This window comes from Octopus bimaculoides, chromosome 13 (genome assembly GCF_046866305.1).
Source record: "Octopus bimaculoides isolate indiv1 chromosome 13, ASM4686630v1, whole genome shotgun sequence".
Lineage (NCBI taxonomy): Eukaryota > Metazoa > Mollusca > Cephalopoda > Octopoda > Octopodidae > Octopus > Octopus bimaculoides.
The window spans coordinates 35,741,476-35,756,471 of NC_142940.1; the positions used below are offsets into that span (position 1 = coordinate 35,741,476).

A 14,996-nucleotide genomic window follows, 5' to 3' on the forward strand; every position below is an offset into this window, starting at 1 on the left:
ATAAGGAATTAACCTAACAAATGACCCGAAGATTAATAATGTAAGTTCTAATAACATACTGGTATCGATTTAATAGACGTTTTTGTTTCTCTATAAAAAAGAGCAGGCTTTATAATCACATGTCTGTAGCAATAGATGAAACGACGGATTTGTCTTTTATCTTTGAATGCAAATAGATCAGGGGTTAAGCATCGACTAAGAACACTATGTGAATTGAGAGAAAAATTAATTTCATCTAATACCAACCACAAGTCTTTCATGCAGAATATATGAAAGACTACAATAAAACTACAATTATATCATATATTATATTGTGTTATTCAATATGACTGAATATGTAACATGTTTGAGATTATAGGACTGACTGTAAAATAACTAATGTATTTTAATAGTTATACCAAATATAAGTTGAATATATATAGATATCCTGTAAAGGGCAATTACAAAGAAACACTAATAAGTCTACTTAATTTTAGACATCAAACGGTGTGGTACAATGGCAGAATCGTTGAGTACGGAACCTAATATATCTTTCTGTCGCTTTACATTTTGAGTTCAAATCCTGCCGAAGTTAACTTCGTATTTCATCCGTCCAGAGTCGTCAAAATGAAGTAGCAATCAAGGAGCATCATTGTTTTAATCAGCTAATCCATTTCTCAAAATGACAGGGCTTATATCGTTATGCTATGTACATGTAAACCAATCTATCCTTGGTATACAAGTAGTCGATCATGATTTTCTAATATCGTAACTACGTTCGTTCGTTCTATGGAAGGAATGTTTGGATATTTTTATGTATACTTTATTGGTAGGGAAGTGATGTTGGTCTATATTCTGCCAAGATGTTGATCATCAGTTTCAAAATACAAAATTTTGTCTTTCAATATACAAGGTGAGGATTTATTACAACTCCTTATACTGCATTCAAACAAAATCCAACCATTTACTTAACATATTACTTATCCCCACCACCATAATAATCGAATGATTAATCTAACTAAAGGTTGTGATCGACTTAGATGTTTTAGGTGCTGATTAGTGATGCAACCTTCGAAATGCATTAGAGTGCTGTTGAAAACTCATTCTTCGCACGTGGTTTCAATGAAAGAGTAGACTGGTACAGTCGAAACGAACTTAATTCTATGACTACAAGAACAACTGAGCTTAATAATGCAAAATTGAGAAACAGCTCTCAATTTCCTTCCCTTATTGTGCAATATGTCGACAACTATTTAGAGCTAGATGAAGCCAGCCATTGGGTGTGTCTCGGCCACGAACCTGCAACATTGAAGATCTACAATTTAAGTTTCGAAAGTTGTATATTCACTGTTAATTATTACATTCACATAAAAACCGGTAGAATGATACTGTGATTTCAGTACGTCGCTAAACTTAAAATCTTATATACACAATGGTCTTTGTATTAAATCGTGTTTGGATACCACTGAAAGTGGATATTGGTATTTAGAAATTCGCTTCCTTCGGATATATATTTTATATTACCTGGACAAACTAGGTATGTAATTCTGCTGTCTCTACGATATAAACGTAAACGATTCTGTTGCAAATTAGGAATTTTTGAAATCTTTGAAAGTTAATATCTAATTATTTTATTTTGCTCCGGTTTAATAATGAATAAATTCGGAGCTTCAGTATCTAACTTATTACATTTCATATTACTTGCAGCGAGCTACGTAACAGAACACTGCATAGAAATTATCTTGGTTATACATCAATATTGCGAATAATTATATGTCTGTTGCATACAGAACAAAAAGTGTGTATGAAATTTCGGATATACGCACACACACACACACACACACACACACACACACACACACACACACACACACACACACACACACACACACAAACATTTATGCGCTTGTGTTTGTACTTGAGCATCTGTATATATGTAATATCATAATACAACATTTTAATTTAAAATGAAATATGATTAAGCTATGCAAGAAAAACATTTGTAAGATATTTGATACATTGTTGAATTATCGAATAAACAATCAGTGTAAATTTTAATGAGATGTTAAATTTTTCATTAAAAGATTTAAATGAATAATCCTTACATAAACACTGTGTTGTACAGCCAAACAATTCAGAGTATTGCTTATACCTTAACAAAAAACTAGTGATATAATTTTTGAAATAGCATCAAGCAAGAATGGGAAGCCAAACGCCGCCTCATCATTGCCAAGCGTTTATCTTTGTATCATCCATATTCATCACACTATTTTACAGATCACATATATTCTTACGCTTTGGTCTGATGGGACGGGCTCTGGTCATGGCTTCTCAAGCTTTCTACAGCTGGCGAAATCAATGTGTGTTAAGGTGTTTATTAAAGAAAAAATACAGATCGACTACTGCAGAAAAGAACTATGAAAAGAGAGAGAGTCACGAAGAAGCGTTGTTGAGAGAACGCTTGTGCATGGTAATAAGTGGGAGGCTACATATTACACACAATAGGAATAACATGAAGATGAGCAAAGAGACGTCTAAGTCGGTATGTGTTAAGATAACACGACCTACACCGGCTCTGAGATGCTAAAGCCTTTATAAAAGCGATAGAAACGCAAACGTCTATGGTCTATAAGCAACTCTATACCAGTCAGTTGGAGAGTGGGAAGCTTTACTTTTAGATGCGATCTAAGGTATTTGCATGTATAGTAGCAACAGAAACAGGACGCCATTGAATTTTTGAGACAATTTTTTTAATTGCCAAGATTTGAAGTATTTTTAGATTTTAAAGATGAAAGCCAGGCTTTTGGATGCAGGCTTTAATTTGTTGAGGATGTAAGATTGCAATTCAAGTCACTGCTACGAAAGATCTTCCAAGCACTGAAGGAAGAGGGTAGGTTACACAAATAGGCCTTAGATTTGATACAGTGATGTTCAGCGTGGGTAATACTGACACACGATGTGTTGGTGCTGACAAAAAGATTCCTTTCCAAGAGACAGGAAAAGAATAGATTTCCTGAGCAGAGAGTTCGATGATAAGATTTTCATGCTGGTAGTGGTAAAGTATTGCTATGTGGACATTTATTGTGGTTTTAGAGTCAGGATTTGACTGCTATTTTTCAGCGTGGTGGTATCTCTTAGATACCCTGTATTATAATTTTAAATAATTTCATTATTGCTGTTCCCAAAGCAATAATTTCATCGGATTTCAGTCTAATGATACTTCTCAGATTGCATGTGTTGAGATATCTTCAACCATCTTCCCAATTCTCCATACTTCTCAGCGGAAACTGATTGAAAACTACAATCCTTGGTTAATGATTTGAGTCTTTGTAAAAATTCATCGAGACTATGACCGCGTTCTTGTTTGTGTAGCAAGTAGATAGTTGTCTTGCAAAAATTTCATACCTGGGCTTCACGTAGAAATTCTATAATATTTGTATGGCATCGTCATATGAAGAGCGATCAGCTACATATTCGTACACTAATAGAGCAATATAGGTGATAAGTGTATTCAGTTTATCTAGTTGATGCTGTTCTAAAGTATTAATAAAGTTAATGAAGATCCTGTGCCAGTGATTCCATTATTTGGCTGCATTTGTCGAATTAGGATCTGCGTCAAATCGTTCTGGACGTTGAAATCGACCCCTGTTTGAAAGAAGTTGAATAAACTGAAATGTAAAAACCAGGGTACAGAACGGACAATTTCAAACTGACGAGCGTTTGTAAGGAAAACTGAATTGCCATATTGGAAATAAGGCTTTATTCAACTTCTTTGACAGATGCGGTAGACAAATAATAATTTTCGCCAACGAGTTGAGAATGAGTTAACGACAACGACATGATGCACTTTGGTAGTGAAAAGCTAGCCAAAATTGTTACGTATAAAAATATGCATACATGAACATCATGTAAATTTTCGTACAAACACGCAAAGAACATAAACATGCATACACACAGTTCATTGCATTCTCATAACATTGACGGCGATGATAACGACGATGATGGCAACGTTGAGGGCGATAATAAAGGGTAAGAGAAGCAGGTGAAGAAAGATTGCTATGATGAGAAAATGAGGGCTATAATGATTATGCTAATAGTTTATTAGAAGAAATAAAAATATCTTCTCTCAGTGGAATAAAAAGAGAAGAAAAAATGTTACATAGAGGTAATGGTGCAAAACGTATGATGTTGTTCTTGGTCTGAAACAGACCGTTAAATTACCATAAAACTTATAAATATGAGCAATTGGTTATTGTAACACTTTTAAGCTCAATAAAAAAGAGAAACAATGTAGTTTGTTAATAGACAGTAAAATTAATGTATTACATTGCAGCATATTGTATATTAACTCATGTATCAAGACAACTTGAAATGGTATGGCCTCTTACAATTATACGTATACCTTTCAGCTATTACGGAGGAGGATTATATATAAGACACACACACACACACACACACACACACAAACACACACACACACACACAGACACATACACACACACATACAAACACACACACACACATACACACACACACACACACACACACACACACACACACACACACACACACACACACACACATATATATATATATATATATATATATATATATATATATATATACAGGATGCGGTGAATATACTATCGTCCAAATTTCACAAAAATGAAAATAACACTGACTGCTCATTTTAACAGATATATATATGAAACTTACATAAAAATATATTGAAATACTAAATAGAAAATTTATTCAATAAAATCGCCATTGGCTTCAACCAATGACTTTGGATTATCCTGCAACGCTTCTGGATAGTCTCCTTTTCAAGTTGGTGAATGCTGCCACAATCTTTCACTTCAGTTCATCTTTGGTGTCACAAGGAGTTCTGTTGGTCACTCGCTCAACTGCGCCCCACGTATCGTAATCAAATGGGGTTGCAATCTAGAGAGTTAGGTAGCCAGAAGGTAGTGGTGATGTGGTAGCAGAAGTTGTCTGAAAGCCATGAGTGGGTTCTCCTGCTTGTGTGACAAGGTGCAGAGTCATGTTGTCAGACACAGGATCTTCCAGCAGCCACCTTCTTGACCCAGAGCAGCACTACCTCCTCCAGGCACTTGATGTATGTCTCCGTGTTGAGTTATTGTGTGAAAAGATGAAGGAATAACGTCGCCATCATTAGTGATCACTCCAAACGCCATGAAGTTGACTTAATGTTTAATTTTTATCACTCGCAGTACATGCACTATCCTCAGAGTGAGACCCAAATTCTGCAATGTTCGTATTGGAGCTTCCAGCGCGAATGCCACGCAGTGCAGCATGTTGTTTCCAAATTTCTGGCCGAGTAAATTGTGACATCGTGCGGTTTTTCTCACAGACGATACCAAACTGACCCTACTATATCGTATAGTCGACAAAACCAAAAGCAAAGGATGCACATGCTCTAAATAAAAATATAAGATAGCGACAATTTACCTATCGCATCCTGTATTTATTTATATATATATATATATATATATATATATATATATATATATATATATATATATATATATATATATATATATATATATATATATATATATATATATATACGTGTGTGTGTGTGTGTGTGTGTGTGTGTGTATTAAAATTATAATACAGGGTATCTAAGAGATACCACCACGCAGAAAAATAGTAGTCAAATCCTGACTCTAAAACCACAATAAATGTCCACATAGCACGAGTAGCGAAGACGAAGACCAAATAAACCAGTAAAAATAAGATAATTCCAGATCCAGGATTTCTGGCTTTGCATAAATAATAATGCTTTGCCTTCATCGGTGGAATATACTCAAGTACATAAATACAAATACATGTATATAAACAGTATACTTACATATACGGACGAGCATTATTATTTATGCAAAGCCAGAAATCCTGGATCTGGAATTATCTTATTTTTACTGGTTTATTTGGTCTTCGTCTTCGCTACTCGTGATATGTGGACATTTATTGTGGTTTTAGAGTCAGGATTTGACTGCTATTTTTCAGCGTGGTGGTATCTCTTAGATACCCTGTATTATAATTTTGAATAATTATTACCTTTGATGGTTTTTATTCCCATGCTGACCACTTGATAAGATCAATATTTTAAATATCGATCTTATCCTTATTTATATAAATATATATATATATATATATATATATATATATATATATATATATATATATATATATATATATATATATATATGTGTGTATATGTATGTATGTATATACATATATATATATATATATATATATGTATGTGTGTATATATATATATATATATATATATATATATATATATATATATATATATATGCATGCATATATACACAGCCTCGGGCCGATCCGAGTGGATTTGGTAGACGGAAACTGAAAGACGCCCGTCGTATTTGTGTGTATATGTTTGTGTGCCTGTGTTTGTTCCCCCCAACATCGCTTGACAACCGATGCTGGTATGTTTACGTCCGCATAACTTAGCAGTTCGGCAAATGGAACCGATAGAATGAGTACTAGCCTTACAAAGAATATGTCCTGGTGTCGATTTGCTTGACTAAAGGTGGTGCTCCAGCATGACCACAGTCAAATGACTGAAACAAGTAAAAGAATTTATATATATCTGTATCTATGTATTTGTGTGTCTGTGTTTGTCCACCAACATCGCTTCACAATGGATGTTGGTGTGATTACGTCCCCGTAGGCTAGCGATTCGGCAAAGAGGCCGATAGAATAAGTAATAGGGTTACAAAAACAAGTTCTGGGGTTGATTATTTCGTTTAAAGGCGGTGCTCCAGCATGGATGCAGTCAAATGACTGAAACAGTTAAAAGAGTATGAATATATATATATATATATATATATATATATATATATAGCAATAAGAAAATGGAGGAGAATATGCGGTATCCATCGACTTGCAGACAGTGTATTCCATTGAATTAATTTGTTTATTTTGTAACTAAAATGACAAAAACCACAATATACAGATGCTTATGACATACCATGTCATATTAACAATTAAGATTACAAATATAAAGTACATTTAGCAATTCGAGAATATACAGAAACTTACAGCTGTTTCGGCCTAGCGTTGGCATGCCCCATTCTATCTCTATAGCTCCTGTTTGCCGGAGTAATTAGCAGATGAAAATGACGTAATGGGGGTACATGCATTATTCGCTAGGCCTCTTCAGAGATTCACAAAATTCAATGCAAGTATAAAATAAAAAATAAAAATAAAAATAAAAATAAAGTAAAAATAAAAATAAATGAAAAATGAAAATATTAAAATATAAGGCACATAAAAAGCCTACAAACAGTATATAAGACCATATAAATAGTTTTACACACTACAATACACATGCCTGTGCCTGTATATTGGATAGATACTATCCCTTAGTGGGTTGAATCCTCAACCCCTAACTCTCTTGCATTATATATATATTTATATATATATATATATATATATATATATATATATATATATATATATTTGCACATACATACACACATATTTATAAAAATTCTGAAACAATGATACACGTGAAACGATGGGTTAATAGTTTACATTAGTAATTTGAATTAGTCCTATAGATGTACGGGCTGAAAATTAATGAGAAAAGAAATGAGATGTAAATAATTAGACAAATATTGTCAATTGATGAAATTAAAATAAAATAGAAACCAACCTGTTTAAAGATTCTGGTAATTAAATTATTGCTACAATGAAGTATATTGATACGGGCCTTGTTGTCGCGTAATTGACGAATCTTAACATTTATTATTTCGTCCGTATCACTTTCGGAGATTTTTATACTTTCTTCTAATATCCATTTGTGTGCCTGAATCAGTTTGGTAATTTCACTAGTAAAACCATCGCCAATTAGTTCCTCTTGTGAAATGAGACTAAAAGTATGTACCGTATCGTAATTTTCCAAGAAGGCTATTATACCTTTTGCCAACTGAGCATTATTTGGTTTCAAGTTGAGGTACATCATATTACCAATCTGAAAAATTATGAAGACATAGAAATATATTAGAAAAGTATTTTGACATTAGTGTGTTTTTTTAAGAAAAATAGCAAAAATTATCCACTAATTTCTGTTTAATGTAGAAAGTAGTGTCAACAAGAAAGATTTAAGAAATTTAGCAAACATTTTGAAAAATAATATGTAACAAATAAAGTGTTTTATTGGTAAAAAAAAACCCCACAGTTTAATTGAACTGAAATACTCGAATAGCCCAGAATATTGATTAGCAAATCGGCTAGAGACATATCACAATTCCATTTAGTCACTTATATTTGAGTAGCACGCGTACACTCACAAACACAGAGGAATAAAACCGTTTTTCTCGGTAGTGTATAAAGTAGTATGTTAATTATATAAATTTAACGTCAATTATGCCTGTACAAAAATTCCCTAAGAAACCAAATCTTCATTATTTCTGATTAAACATATTCTGGTTCCTTCTTTATTAGAGATATATAATACTATACCTTGTATACTGTGTACTGGGAATCCTCTTGAGAGGTCACTAATACGTCATTGTAGCTATTTAATTAGATAACGAACGATAGTGGTGATGGCGCTCTAGTTTTGTGATTAACACTGTTGTACACTGTACCTCTTAGATGCGGTGCTCAATTCCTTCAAGCGATTTTACAACTATTTCTGATGTTTTTTTTCCATGCGTATGTATGTGAAACTTTGAGTTTGTATATCTTTCCAATAACAAACCATTGTAATGCACAATTTCATCATAAAATTCATGGAATCCATCAATACCTGAATATATACCTCTTTTTGATTATTTGCCATCATCGTAAGACACCACATCAGTTTATAACTTTGAAACGTTCGTTGTAATATTGACTTATTCAATGATGTAACAACATATTAGAATTCTCAACACACGTCATGACAACGTTTAATATTCCGTTATGTTTAAAATCATTATTTGGTTTTGGAAAAGAATAAGTATTTTCTTCACTTTATAAACGAAATATTAAATACAAGATATCATCAAAATTCCTTGCTTTGGAATAATTTATCATAAATTTGACATTAGCGGCTGTTTAATTCTTCGTGAAATCAGCCCCTTCCAAAAATGTCATTGTGTTACAACTGAAGCGACGGCGATTTACAGTTACCAAACTCAAGTTTAATATTCCATTTTTAATGATTGCAAGACAAACGCAACATAGATCTGATGCGCATTCACGTTTGTGTATTGCCTAACGGTATCAATAAATGCGATAACCTTTTCGATTGAACCTAAGAATTTGATGCTATTACTAAAGGAAATTTAATTCTAATATTTGTTGTATTGACTTTGTCCTATTCTCATTGTTAAAATACTTGCATCATCCGTATACATCATAGATATGTGTGTCTGTGTGTCTGTGTGTCTGTGTGTGTGTGTGTATGTGTGTGTGTGTGTTTGTGTGCGTGTGTACATACATACATACTGCATAGATCAGCAGCCGTACTAATCCTTGCCTGTAGTTTTATAAAATACCAGATAAAGTACTTATTATGTCTCCATGAAAGACATGTGCTTCAGCGCAAGTCTTTTGTGAGAAATTAGTGAAATAACAACTGCCCCAAATCGTTGGATGGACTGTTGCTGAAAGATAACAATAAAGGCATGATTGTCTTCAGAAGTGTCTACTACATACATTATATTTCAATGAAAAGACAGATCAGTTCGATTGACCGATCAACTAAAACATTCCTAGTGAGAGATCAACACTTTAATTTGAGTATTTTTAATAAAATACGTTTTTGTCAGTTACCTATTTTCTTTCCCAACGAAACTGTCCCAACTCTCGTTGACATATATACTATGGATTTATCTATTTCTATTGGATATTGTGCCATTGTTTGTACAGAATTGCAAGTAGTAACAGTTAATGTATGAGAGTGTGTATGTCTGTGTTAACTAGTAGTATAAATTTAATGCGTCGTTAAGTAACAATTATTTTCTTAAGTAAACAAGAAAAACAACAATGGAAAATCTTTATTACATAGACTACAATCAATTCAAGCGATGATATCTGAAAATTTTTCTTATAACAGATGTTAATTTGAAATGATTTTAAAATAACAATACACTTCATTGAATATTGCAAACAATGTCTTTCACCTTGCGTCAGTAATTAAAATCTGTAAAACCTGTTGCAACGACATCAGCACATCACAGTGATATGATACACATCATCTATGCGCTGTACGAAAGAGTATTAAAATAGCTAAACCAAGCAATGTACTAATACTGTGTTTCTGTATCATAATGAGAGATGTAACTTATAAATGAGACAAACCACGAATAAACGTTGAACACAACAATTTTTGTTGCAGATTTTGCATGTAAACTTCTGAATAGTTTCTACCTCTTAACAAGGAGCTGCAGAAGTGCTGGATTTCATTAAGCAAGGTTTTTTTCATTTGAAGGAAAAATGAGTTCTATTTAGGATATCTGCTTTTCTGTGGCTAAAGGATTCGATTCATTAAAGCATAATAACCTGACTGTAAACATGAATCAAATCAGGGAGTCACCTTTCGTAATGGCTAAAAGTAAAGCATAGTTTGCAGATGTTTCATTCTTTATTGGTAAGCTGGTTTTAATTTTTAATGGTTTTGAAACATGATAAAAGTGCGTAAGCCGTGACCTAGGTTCAAATATTTCTTTTACCTTAATGAATAATAAACAAGATGTCTGGTTAATTAAAATAAGATGCGCTCAACACTTGGCGTGAATAAACTATTAGAAATCAATTTAATTAAAGTTTGAGTTGTTGCTAAATTATTTGTGGCATACGATGAAATGAAATAGATTTATCAAAATCCGATATATGAACTATTAATAAGAATAACAATAGCAATATCAATAATAATAATAATAATAATAATAATAATAATAATAATAATAATAATAATAATAATAATAATAATAATAATAATGCAGCTTCAGTTTATTTCTAACACAACGCAGCTGTTTATCTTCCCACGTTTATTTAGAATAATCAAGCTCAGATAAGTAATGCCAAAAACTATCTGATTTTGGCTGTAAATCTGGAATTTTATGAAAATACCATTCACTAAAACGTTTCGTATAACCAGTTACTAATATTGATTCACTAAAAGTAGCAGCTAAATTCCCTTCAGATTTCTGATTATCTCTCATCTACCATAAATGACTAGAGGATAAATAACAATATCCTTTTAATTTCATTTCCTATAGGTACACACCGCAAACAATGTGAGATATATAATATCACACCGAAATAATATGTTCTAATTCAATAGATGAATTAGAACATAGAACTTCGAGTGAAATGGAAGCTCTACTGTTTCTTTGAATTGGGTATTTAAGTACATCATTCCAAAAACCTCTCTTCAAGCCATGCATGGTGATGAACAGTAACGCTTATAGTATCTATTCAATTTTTTCTAAACAGGTATCACAAACATGTTAAATGTCAGTTTTCAAGGGACAGCACTAACGTTAGTACGTAAACCTATCTCGTATCGATCCGAAGACGTTTGCATCAACTTGGAAGTCATAACTCAGAAAAGAAAACTAGCTTCTGTTTAGATTATAAAACTGATTTTAATGTATGTATGTGCCACTGAACGAAGTTGTAATCTTCTAACTTACCTCTTTCCTATCATAGTCTTACAGATGGCGGATAAAAGTCTAAACATACATTGAATCATTGCGTCAACCCGATCAACTTCCACATCGTTTAATACTGATATATTAAAACGTTTATATTTTAAGTTACACTATTTTGTTTTAAATTTCCATCTCCTTTTATACACAAATACACAATTTTACTATAAATAGTTTTAACATTTTAATGCCTTTCTGACAACCTATTTCTCTGGTTTTATTTATAAGGCAAACTTGCGTAAGAGTTACCGGATGACATGGTCTCCCCCCTCCCCCCCTCTCTCTCTCTCTCTGTCTCTCTCTCTCTCTCTCACTTTGTGTGAGTATGTACATCTGGCTCACTCTCCTCAATAACTTCATTGTTTGATTGTATTTTTATTTTTGGTGTAGTACAGTGTTAACCGAAGTTTGAATACATTTCATATATTCAAATTATCTTTGTTGAAAAATGGACATTTTTTCAAATGTTGCTAGTAACGGATGTTTTGCAACTTTATAGGTTCTTTATACTTTTACTCTCTTGCCTAAAGTAAAATTCAAATTTAATATATTTAATCATATGATTCATACGCAACCAGAATATATAATTTAGATTTCGATTGGCAGAAGGAATCATAATTTTATGAATGTAATTTACACATATTCTATAGTTTATCTTTGCCTCGTCAGTTACTTTCCAGTTAATTTCAATGTTATTATGTGGCAACATATTTTGGTTTTACGTTCTAACGGTATTTATATGTAAGTGATCGAGAAGGTGTAAGGAGAGGAAAACCAATACGGGTAGCTATCTGGTGAATCGGCCTGTTAATCAACCAAATTTTCTCAAATCAGGTAATTTTGTCTTCAAAAAGAATGGCTACATTGACCGACAAATTGTTCGACACACAAACAGACGAGATGGTCAAATCTGGAATGCTTTCAGTTAAAACATTTATGGAAGCAAGGATGAACTGAGGCTAAACAACAATAAAACATTATAGCTTTGAGTGTCACAGTATAACAAAGCCATTAGACTATAAATTGATTTAGTTATTTCTATGTCCATTTTAAGAGCCAACAAAATGTACACCATCTTAGGTCCTTCCTTTAGAAATTAAAATATATTTCTGCTGTATAGTAATGCATTTCAATGTGAGAGGAATATTGAAATGTATTTCTGCTGCTGTACTACTCAACTGCAAATATTTAACTCCATTTGTCAGTTTTCATAACAATGTATGCTTGACTGCCACAATTGTCGATAATATTATTTAACAATTAATAAATAAATTTGACAGTAAAATTACATTCTTAAATAAATATTAGCTCTAAGCATTTTATATAATACATTTCCCAAATTCTGTCGGGAACTAATACGACATGCTGTATAAAAAGTACGCTGTATAGGAATAATAGCAATTTAATAGTTTCAAACCATTCAGGGAGGAGGCAATACTCCATTAGGGTTTTTTAAATTTAAACATTATGTATTATGTGTTGGCACACTTTTTTTTTATTTCTAAGCATTTCAGCTTAATTGTATTGTAGTGTATGATACTATTGTCCTTCTCTGCTTTTCTTTGTATCTTTGTATCTCTCTTTCTCCCTTACTCCTCCCATTTCACTTTCATTGTTTTCTCTTCCCCTTAATGACATAAACCTTTACGTATTTGTTTAAAATCTAAAAAGGAAAACTTTATCGGTTCGCTGCTAAGTATCTCAGTTAAATTATTTTTCATTTTGGTTTGATGGGGCTTGTATTAATTCTATCTAATTAATTACTTCGAAAATGTTGTGACATCCTGTATTTTGTTTTCGATCTTATTCAATTTCAGTAGCTATTGAGGATTCGATTCTTTGTTAGCTTACAAATTACTTATAACATCACCTGCTCTAAGGGTTCAGTAAGAACACTGAAGAAAAAAATCATTAGTTTTTATTGTGCTTGAAGTCAGCCAGTTGTTAAAAACTTTATACTTTAGATACTTTTACTGGAACTATTTTTACATGAAAATCGGATTTTCGTCTTCCTTTACACTAACACACACGCATCCACACACAAACACACTCAGAAACAGACACAGAAAGATAGGTAGATAGATAGATAGATAGATAGATAGATAGATAGATAGATAGATAGATAGATAGATAGATAGATAGACAGATAGATAGATAGATACTTACATATACACATTTACACATCCATGTGTGTGTGCGCGTGTGAGCGTGCATGTGTGTGCGCGTGCATGTGTGTGCGCGTGCATGTGTGTGCGTGTGCATGTGTGTGCACGCGCATGTGAGTTTGTGTGTATGCGTGTATGTGTGTGTTAGATTCACCTTAACTCACTATCTGAAATTTAAAAGACATCGTCTCAAATCCATTGAAGGAAAAATAAACGCTTGCACTGATAAATGTTCGTAAGTTTATGCTGTCTGTCGACATCCGTCTTGCCTTTCATCCAGTCAGGGACAACAGAACATCAGTATATAGATACATCGAACGACGTATCCAAGATCCTGATATATCAAACCTCGGTCTGGTTGAGGATTACAAGGAGATTTTATCATGCAGTAGTTACTTTATTCTGATGATAGGATTATAGTGTTTAGTATGAAGCTCGATAAACGTAATAGTAGGCACAACGGAGCGGAAACGATGGTCGCGATTAGAGGATAACACTTTGTTCCTCCGTACGTAGCTTCTTTGTACGTATCTAAAGGCAGAGCTTAAAGCCAGTTGAGTTATTTATACTAATTCTATCATTGATTGTGTATGCTTTTTATATTTGAATTGACTGAAAGGAATGGTTCTTTGATTCTGATGTAAATATTCGACCACAGTAAGATGAAAGAAATCACAGACGTTGGTGAGGAATGAGTTCAGAAGCATAATTGTTGGGAGAATAAGTATAAATCATCAATTCAAACTCACTACACTGTCTACCATCTTAAGAGCACTTCAAATAAGTAAATAAATAAATAAATAAATAAATGAGACTATTTACATCGATACACATAATATGTTTCTTGTTTTCTTTTGTGTTTCGAAGGATACGAAATAAACTTTGCAGCGATTTTAGGAAAAAGAAAAACGAAAGAAAAATTGCATATTTATAGGAGGATGACCAAAAAGTACAATATATCGTACATATAAAACTATTTGACAGAGATTATACTTTGATGTTAAAACATGAAATAAAATTTCAAAATGATATATAATCTTGTTTGTTGACGTTCATTTATCATAATACTATGGCATCGAAAATACAAACTTTCGTATTTACTTAATATGTATCGAAGAGAAAATTTAATTTCCATTCAATTCAAGCTCTCTGCTTT

At 32.6% G+C, this 14,996-nt stretch overlaps 1 protein-coding gene across 2 annotated transcripts in view; it reads right to left on the minus strand.

The window, feature by feature from the left end:
- Positions 1–14,996, minus strand: part of LOC106880606 (glutamate receptor ionotropic, NMDA 3A) — an 851,602-nt gene that overhangs the window by 343,184 nt on the left and 493,422 nt on the right. For both annotated transcript variants that reach the window (XM_052972427.2, XM_052972428.2), the window contains exon 2: positions 7,688–8,005. In XM_052972427.2, coding sequence (XP_052828387.1) covers positions 7,688–8,005 — 318 coding nt within the window. The remainder of the gene's footprint in view (positions 1–7,687; positions 8,006–14,996) is intronic.